Source organism: Dendrobium catenatum, unplaced genomic scaffold, assembly GCF_001605985.2.
Source record: "Dendrobium catenatum unplaced genomic scaffold, ASM160598v2 fragScaff_scaffold_676, whole genome shotgun sequence".
In the NCBI taxonomy this organism is placed as follows: domain Eukaryota; kingdom Viridiplantae; phylum Streptophyta; class Magnoliopsida; order Asparagales; family Orchidaceae; genus Dendrobium; species Dendrobium catenatum.
Genome location: NW_021319138.1, coordinates 191,237 through 201,165, shown reverse-complemented (window position 1 = coordinate 201,165; position 9,929 = coordinate 191,237). Strand labels below are relative to the sequence as shown.

The 9,929-nt window shown below is 33.1% G+C and overlaps 1 protein-coding gene across 3 annotated transcripts; it reads left to right on the top strand.

Annotated features, from left to right (window-relative positions):
• The first annotated feature begins 1,410 nt into the window (after nt 1–1,410).
• LOC110112285 (transcription factor bHLH128) lies at nt 1,411–9,779 on the top strand. 3 transcript variants are annotated; one of them, XM_020844455.2, is made up of 7 exons: nt 1,411–1,892; nt 3,831–4,159; nt 7,584–7,715; nt 8,403–8,468; nt 8,830–8,898; nt 9,306–9,357; nt 9,457–9,779. In XM_020844455.2, exons 1-6 carry the CDS (start codon nt 1,493–1,495, stop codon nt 9,351–9,353), a joined length of 1,044 nt encoding a protein of 347 aa, XP_020700114.1. In that variant the 5' UTR covers nt 1,411–1,492; the 3' UTR covers nt 9,354–9,357; nt 9,457–9,779. The 3 variants fall into 3 exon arrangements, 2 of the variants coding, with proteins under 2 accessions (XP_020700114.1, XP_020700113.1); XM_020844454.2 differs by having other exon boundaries at nt 9,306–9,779; XR_003701117.1 differs by lacking the exons at nt 9,306–9,357; nt 9,457–9,779 and having other exon boundaries at nt 8,388–8,468; nt 8,830–8,865.
• The last annotated feature ends 150 nt before the right edge of the window (nt 9,780–9,929 follow it).

The window sequence follows — 9,929 nt, the reverse complement described above, 5'->3', positions numbered from 1 at the left end:
CGTTAAGACCCAATACCGAGTTATACCGAGCTATACCGAGCTATACCGAGCAATACCGAGTTATACAAAAGTTGTACCGAGTTTTTCCTGAAAAAAACTCGGTACAACTCGGTATAACTCGGTATTGGTCTTCACAGAGCGGTATTCCTCGTTATTATCAAATAATACCTAGCAATACCGAGCAAATACCGTTTTTTCGTAGGATTTTGCCTCCGACCGGACCTTCCTCTACGTCCTTACACCGGACCTAATAAAACGGACCTCAAATCATTTATTTTGATTTGAGGTTAGATTTTGTTTGAGATAACTTTTGATCGTTGCTTTTTTCGCTGCTTTTACGAAATTTTTTTATTAGAAAATTGTTGTAGAAAACAGTACTGAACATTTCAATGAGAAGCAACATTAAAATTGATTTGATATGAATCCAGATGAGCTTTAATAAAGCAATTTAAGTAATAATTAAAAACTTTAGAATATTAATTGAAGGAACAATTGATATCTGAGTCTTACGTGATTATAATCAAATCAAGTATCTCAATAAGAAGAACCTAATGAGCCTAAGTTCATTTAATTTTAAGGTCATTAAGACACTAAATTGTCGAATGAATCATACATAATCAGAAGATTCAATATAAGCCATCCGATGAAGTGCTATAAAAATTTGACCAAATTTATTAAAGTACAACGCCCAAAAAATTATAAATGTATCACACTTCTTCATCTAAAAGAGAAATTGACTTGAGTTTGAAGAGAGCTTAGAGATTTAAAAAACTCTAGAGCTCCACATGACATTCAATATTGATGATCACCGCAGCCATCTTCGTTGCCTGAATGTCATCATCAGACCACCATCAACAAATCATTATTGTTCGACTACCACTGCCCGATCATTATAGTTTATTCAATTCATTGTCACCAAACAACCACCGTTCATCTACCGCCACCGATCATCGTCGGACTATCATTCAACTAGCATCGCCCGACCATCATTATGATAACTCTACTACTTTCCCAATAAGCTTGAGTTTGTGTTTTGTGATCAGGGGTGGGCTCCAGTAATTTTATCTATATAATGTATTATTTTAATTGGATCATATCATGTGTTTTTGTTTTCTTCTCTAACTTTTCACACAAAATCACTAATGCATCTTATGTTTCTCTCTTTTATTTGTGTGAGAGTTCTTAATGCAATATTATGATGTAAAATTATCTATCTATGGTATTATATAAATAAATTAATAAAAAATGTAAGTATTTGATAGGTAAAGGTAAATATATAAAATATAATAAATAAAAAATTTCATAAAAATCAACGCGTTTCTTATAAATTTGTGATGGTGTTTCCGTAATTTAAACAAAGTCCAATGGCATTCTACCAGATGTTTCTCCTCATAAACAGCCCGAAATCCGAAATCCGAACTCCGAAGCCCCTTTCTGCCCGCCTAATCCATTAATCAGACCCCGCCCACTACTATCCAAGAAGTCGCCGGCGATGGACCAATTAGGATCCCCCGGCGACGGGACGCCGCCAACGGCTTACCGACCGGTGGGACTGACAAGATACGGCTCCGCGCCTGGATCATTCCTCTCGAGCATAGCCGATTCGATCATCGGCGGCGGTGACGAGGGTTTCCGGGCCGGTGGATCGGAGGAACCTGTCGGGGGGACCTTCTTCTCCGGCGATTCAACTTGTATGACGTCGGAATCCTGCTGCCACGCTGCTTCCGGCGCGTCGTCAGATCTGGACCGTTCGATGAGCGGAGTGGGAATTTACGGCGGGAGCTATTCGCCGTTGGAGTATGGGGGATGTGAAGAGATTGCAGGAGGATCTCATCTGATTAGACATAGTAGTTCGCCAGCGGGGTTCTTCACCAATGTTTTGGTCGATTCTGGTGAGCTTTCCACTTTCTTCCCCTCCTTTCTGAGCTTTCTCTTTAAAGTTTAATTGAGAAAAACTAACAAAATAGTCTAGGTTAAACTGTAGGACTTCTCTCAAAGAGGTCTCTCTCCTTCTCTCTCTCTCTCATTATGATACTGTTCGACACTTTTGTTTGCCATTTAGGCCTGTTTAGAGACATATTTTTTGAAGTTTTGCATTTTAGAAAGCTACTTTAACTATAACTTTCTTTCTATTTTTGAAAAAAAAATGGTAAAAAATAAATTTTTAACGTTCTCAGATGAGAACAAATTTATGCCTCTGTATTTGGTCTCTGCACATAATAATTTCACGTGGAGGCGGGCAGTATTTACTGGCGGGAAAGCAGTATTTACTGCTCACCACTGAGCTTTTATTGTTAAAGAGACAAAACTCTCTTCTCAGGTCCCAGCTAATATCTCTCCCCAACCATAAATCATTGCAAAATTATACAAAATGCTATCGGAATTTAATTCTGCTTTTTTTTTTTCGACAAAATTGCGGACAGTATATTATTATTATTATTATTATATTTTGGTAATTTGCTTATACAAATTGTTATGTGTTTTGCAAAATATTTTAATTGCTTAAATGTTAATATTCAAACTTTTCATTTTTGTTCAATTGATTTGTTATATTTTATCTATAAATATTTAAAATGATAAATTTTATGATGTCAAATATGGTGCATGCTCAGTGTATGAAATTTTTGTTAGTGCAAAATTAAAGATAGAGCTGATATATAATCTTGTCTCTAAGTTTCTTTAATAATCTTATAAATAAATTAAGGCTTCATTTGAGTCAGCTTATGGCCACGGCTGTTTTACTACTTTTAAGATATCTTTGATCTAGAAAATTATTGTAGAAATCAATAAGAAAATTATCACAAATAAAGTCAAAGTTAGTAATTTAGTAATCTTTCAGAATCAATTTTTTTACATAATAAAATTGTTAGGCCTTAGGGTACATTTTAAAAATAACAAAAAACTATCTCTTAAGATTTTATAATAAAGTTATTCAGCTTTTTAGAAACTAGTTAATTATATAATAATAATAATAGAGCATTAGTATAAAATAATTTTTTCTTAGAAATTATGCTTAATTATGCTTCTGTCACTTGATAACTGTTAAACTATGCAATTTTCCCCTCATTATGCTATCACTTAATAACTCTTAAACTATGCAATTTTCTCTTAATTATACTTTGTCACTTGATAACTCTTAAACTATGCAATTTTCTCTTAATTATGCTTCTATCACTTAATAACTCTTGAATTATATTCCTTCGTAAAATTATATACCTGTTTATTTAAATTAGCGAAAACTAAAAAAGTGCAAAATCATTTTGACGGTGTCATTGAAAAGCAAAATGATTTTAGTTTGACATATAAAAATGACAAACTATTTTGTGTTTTCAATGATAACAAAAAATTGTTTTGCGTTTTTAGTGAAAACGCTGAATGATTTTGCATTTTTTAGTAAATCCTTCTGTTTTACCTTTTTGCTCCTTTTTTAAATTTCTTTTAAGTACGCTCTTATCACTTAATAACACTCAAATCATGTTCCTTCTTAAAATTTGCTCATTATCATTTCAAACAGTGATATATGCTTACATAATAAATATATTGCAATGTTATTAATATTAATATGTGCCCTTAGAAGTTAGAATTTGGCTAAGGTCTTGGTCAAGGCTATGTTGCTTTGGGTCGGGCCAATTGGGTGAATGCCCAAGGCATGGGCTGGGCTAAATAGCTGGTTCAAGCCATTTAAAGTTGAACCCCCCAACGTTAAAATGCCAACTGCAAGATAACTTACAGATTTCCAAATATTTAAAAGTTTTTCTATTCTAGGAAGTGCATGCAGCGCAAAGATTATCCATATTGAATAGTTACTCAATTGTCCACTGATGTTGCAGGTCTTTCTCCAAAGGGAACTGGCAACTTCTCTCAAATAGGTGTAAATGGTACCCGCATGAAGAGACAAGGATTGAGTTCCCAGTGGAGTTTCTCGCATCAGGACTCCTTATCACAAATTTCTGAGGACAGTATTGTTGAGATGGGGAAGAATATTAATCATGGAAACAGCCCAACTGAGGTATCTGGAAATTTCAGTTATACATACATCTCAGGCAACACCCTACGTAGCTCTTGGGATGGCTCCAATTCCATCGTCACTGCTCCCAACAAACGAGGCAAGGATAATAATGGAGATATAATGACCAATTTCAACAACTTGGAATCTCAGGTAATGTGAACAAAGTAGACATATATTTAATTTCTGATGTGTAGCACTATTTCTGCTTAAATCCTTAATATTTTGCGCACTTATGCTAAACATTAAGTTAAAATCTTGTAAATAATGAAGATTTAGATTCACTTATTCCTTTTGCTTGTTACATAACATATAGCCAGCTATGTAGCGTAGCACTTTTACAGGATCATTCAATACTTTAGAAGAGCAAGAAAAACAGTAAACCAATAGGAAAATTCTCCCTAAGGTGTAATATAGAAGAAGTTTGATTTAGTGCATAAAAAAAGTTAACTAGCAAAAACATTCCACCATATATATTTCAAACCTATTGGTGGGTGCCGGGCCAAAATGAAGGGACAGACATAAATTGCAAAAAGGTAAAAAGGTGAAAAGAGAGTTTTTTATTGGAGTCAAATAAAACTACCAAAGGCATGGATAGTGGTTTGGTGGACTAAGGGTAGCTAGTTGCATCAAATCTCCCCTACTTCGGAAAAAGAACTCGACTCAAGTTTAGTAGTTGCTACATTTGGTGGATGGTTGTTGTAAATGTCGGTGGCATTGAAGATTGATGAAAGGTGTAGAAAAGGAGGAAAGGAGGCAATGTAAGTGTTGTCATTGATCTTCTTAGATATGGGAAATGGACTGAGCTTGCAAGGTTTTAAATTTGAATATGTTCTCGAGAAAAATCATTTTTCGCGTCGCAGAACTATTACGAGATCTCCCTCTTCGAATAGATTCTGCCGCCTGTGCGTGCCAACATCCTATTTGTATTTGGTTTTAGATTTTCAAGCTTCTTTTTGACCTCTTGCAGTACTCTTTAGAACTTCTTGATATTATACTAGTTGTCCAGCTTTTGCACTTAGGTATGATGGTTAAATCAAATATTGTTAGGTTCCTTAGTGTTGATGACATTAAATGGGGTATTTCCACTAGAATGTTTTTTCGTTGAATTGTATGTGAACTTGGTTACCTAAGCCCATTTTTTTGTATTATAGAACACATCATGACAACATGTTTACAAGGATCTAATTACCACTTCTGTTCGGCCTCCTGTTAGGGGATGGTAAGCTAAGCTGAGGCAAATATCAGTTTGTTTCCTCTTCCATAATTCTAGCCAAAAACAACTGATAAATTTAGAGCCTATATTCGAAGTCATACTATGTGGTAGCCCATGAAGATGAACAATGTCATGATATAGCATCTAAAGTTATCTAACAAGCGATGAAGTGTGTCATTTTCAAAAATCAGTCAACAAAAACTCAGATGGAGTTAACTCCTTGCTTAGTCCATGACAAGCAAAGTATGAAGTATATGCTAATATCTTCTAAAATGAAGTTAGAAACTGACAACGACAAGTATAAAGTAGCGTTTTGAGTTTTTCCTTTGCATTTCTGATAGATGGGGCAATGTTTGTGATGCAACACCAAGATAAAGGTCAATGATAACATCATAAACTAAGATCTATCCTCAGAATTTAGTCCAATTATTATAAAAAAACTCTTAATTCAAACTCATGAATATCCCATAATACTTTTAAAATCATGCGAGAATAATTTTAAAGCTTAATTTAAGGTCCTTTTGATGGATAGGTGGGCAATACAAGTAAAATATATATATATATATATATATATATATATATATATATATATATAAAGATCTTCATTAATTGATTGATTTCAATACTACACTACTTGCTATTTATGGCCAATCCAAAATTTCATGTATTTGAAAGCTTTTAATTTTATTTTATTTTATTTTCTTATTTTTAGTATTACGACATGTCATCAATTCATGTAGTAGTATTTTATTGGCTTTTAAGGCTTTCCAAAATCGTCTAGGCTTGGAAATGCCTATAAATAGGACCTTTCTTTGTACTTTTAATTCATTTATTAAAAAGTTATTTTTTAGTTGTGTAAATTTCTCATGTAGAAATATCTCTATTTAAACAATCATTTAGATCTCTATTTAAACAATTAAGAGACTAAACTAAGTTTTTTAAAATAGCCGGTGACCATTTTAGTTTTTCATAAAGAGTCAAGAGACTATTTTGATCATTATCTCCTAATATTTTCAGAACTAGTTCATTTTATATAGGTGTAGGTGTTTGTTGGTTTATAAATTCAATGCCTTGCCAGCAGCACTAGAAATCACTTTTTTGGTGCGACCATTATTGTTCCTTGAGAATAGTGTTGATATATTACACAATTCAAAACTTGTAGTTAGAAAGTTGCTACATGATAAATGCTTTATTTTGACCCAACTTCGAATAGGACTATTCTTCTCTTGTCGTCTAGACTAAAAGAGTTGATTCCACCACTCACCGATGCCCTCTTTTAGCTTACAAGCTACATATTGCATGATTTCTGTATAGCCAAAAAAAATTTTGTGGCTTGCTCTCATTTTAAATAATCCTTTTTATGCGAATGACTGTAAAGAAGGATATATTGATTTTAATTCAAAATTTGAGTGACAATTATTGCAACTCCCCTTGTTTCGATGACGCGGCAAAGTTTATGATTCCTCATCCACATCAAAAGTTGTTGTTTCGAACTACCAATGACATTCCTTCTCCTCCAACTCAAAGAACTCCGGATGAGCCCATGTATTACAGCGACGGATCTCCACTAAATGCGAGGCACTACAGGAGTTTTACTTCTTTTTTTGTGTTATACTTAGATTTGGTATGGTTGGTCACGTTGCAAATCTTCCCGACTTGAGGTTTTGAACTCTCTCATCTCCATTGAGAATCAACATAACTCTATATTGAGTTCTCATCCAATCACCAACCAAGACTGGCTTGAGCAACTCATAGGGCATCCAAATTTCAATCGTTGTCGAGAGCTTACCATTGACTTGCACTATTTCTTTGCAAGTTTTGTCCCTAATACCAATGTAGGCGTAGCGCCTTTACAAGATCATTCAATACATGAGAAGAGAAAGTAGAATAGTAAATTGGAAAATTTTCCCTCAGGTGAAATACAGAAGAAGCTTAATTGAGTGTGTGGAAAAAAAAAAACATTTAGCTATATATATTTCACAACTTTCTCTAGGTACAAGGCAAAATGAAGGGCGGACTCAAACTACAAAAAGGTAAACAGGTAGGGTGGATAGCGGTTTCACAGACTGAAGGTAGTGAGCTGCATCACTATGGCATGTAATCGGAGATGCCCACTGATGCTATTCAAGCCAAATATATATTTTTGATGGCTAATGAAATAATTTTTATATTAGTTATCATTTTTTAGAGTCAAATAAAGGTTGACTTCTCAACTAAGGATGTTCATTTTATCAATTCCCATCAATATATGTTAAGGAACTACAAGTTAGCATGTTATTTAGTTGAAATGAGGCTCTTTCTTTTGTTTTCAACTGTTTCACTTTCGTGATGTATGAATTTTTTTTCTTGTCTGGCTTTCAGCTCGGCCTCTCTTGCACATCAATGGAGATGGAAGCGGTTGAAAAGTACCTCAATATGCAACAAGACCCCGTCCATCGTGAATTTAGGGCTAAGCGTGGATGTGCTATGCACCCTAGAAGTCTAGCTGAGAGGGTTAGTTTTAAACATCCATTAGTTGCCTTCTTTTTCCAAATTTTTTTTCCTATTCTCTCACAATCCATATGAAATATTGTATTGGAGGACAGTTATCCTTTTCTAAGTAGTTCATTTTTTTTTACTATGTAATGACACTCTAAAGATGTACATAAATAATCATTTACTTAGTAAGGTATGATAATCACATAATTTGATACATTTATTGACAATTAAACTTATTTCTTTTTATTTATTGCCATGTTTGATTTGTTATTTCGACTACTTCCAATTCAGGTTTATTGTCATCATCATCATACGCCTTCTTATTTAGAGTATGACTTATAATTTATAAATACTCATCTTTCATTTGGTCTAGCTAAGAATATCATTGCATATCTTATCCTTTATTATATATGTTTAAATTTATTTTTTATTATTTCATTCACAATAAATATTAGGCCATTATTCCTAAAATATAATATTTTTTTAATATGTTTTTCTTAATTTTTCCACATTCATCAAACATTTTCGTTCTTCAAGAATTTTGGCATATATTTTAAAATTGGACAACTATCAACCTTTCTAGTTTTGACTTCGGACTGCCAATAGCAGTTCTATGTCCTACCAAATATCCAAATCTCTTTACAAGTTGCAGATTTGGTTGCATCTATAACTAATGTTATATTTTAGATTGTTTTCTTATAGGAGAGGAGAACAAGAATTAGCAAAAGATTGAAGAGACTGCAAGATCTTGTGCCAAATATGGACAAGGTAAGAAAATCAAACTGCATCCGCTTCTAGTAAGTGTTGCATCAATCATCAAATAATTAGGCTTCGTTTGGAATAATTTTCTTATTATTTCTTAAAGCAGCTTTTTATTACAAAAATTTTAGATTTTTTACTAAAAAACTGTTTTAAAAAACAGTAAGAAAGCCATCCCAAATGAAGCTTTAATCTGTCAATCTGCTTTGTTTGTCATGCATTAAAATTAGTAGCTTATATACGATGAGAACAATATTCATGTACATGATATGAGTAATTCTGGGTGATTGTAAATTGACCTGTGACATCCTAATAGCTTATCACATATCATCTGTGTTAACCTTTTATATTTCTTTCTTAAACTCCACAGCAAACAAACACATCAGACATGTTGGATTTGGCATTGCATTACATTAAAGAGTTGCAGAGTCAAGTTCAGGTGAGGAAATTTTGAACTCAATGATGATTTCTATATTGCTGATAAACAAGAATTCAGATCAAATATTCAAATCAACATATAACATTCTTTTCATTTTAATAAGCCTTCGTTTGGGACAGCTTTCTTAATACTTTCTAAAGCAACTTTTAAGTACAAAAATTTATAGTTCAATTTTTTTTTTTTTACTAAAAAGCAGTAAAAAAAGGTGTCATTTGGGACGGTTTTCTTAATGCTTCTTTAAGTAGCTTTCTAGTACAAAAATTAAAACTTTTGTACGAGACAGCTGCTTTAAGAAACGATAATAAAGCCGTCCTAAACGAAGCCCAAATCATCCTATCATCTTGATGTTAATTAGATTTTGATGTTAATCTTTGTTTGCCTATTTTATCACTGATCTGCTACTGCAGAAGCTTAACGAAGAGCGCGCAGAGTGTACGTGTGCATGCAAGCAATAGGAAGGTCAGGAAACGCTCCTACTCTTGTGTATAGGTAGAAACCGGTTTCTGTAGCCGTTTATCTCTGAAATTTGAAGAGTGGATGTTTAATAAATTCTTGCAGGAGATGAAGCTCACAACAATATGTATTTGAAAGTTTATAGTTTGATCTTCGTTTCAGGATAACCTGATATGATAAGATGAGTTTAAAATTATTGGATTTGCTTTGAAATTAGTGTGCTTGCATGTGAAGAATATGTAATATATTGATCTTGCACTAATCTCAAAGCAAATTTACTAATTTTAAAATTCACTAAGTTTGATAAATGAATAATGTATTTTTTTCTACTGAGAAGTCAATGGGTGTATATTGTAAAATATTCAAACTGTATGTGCAGACAAAAATCTATAAAAATTTGTTCAGGATACTGACAGAATTTTATATCACATTGAATTTTAAAATTATTAAAATCATAATCAAAATTAGTCTAAGAGAAATTAAAAAATAGAATAGAAATGAAATTATTTGATATTTGTTTATGCTTTTCAAGCTTGGCTCAGCTTGGTTTGGTGCACACCCTTACATACTTGAACTAG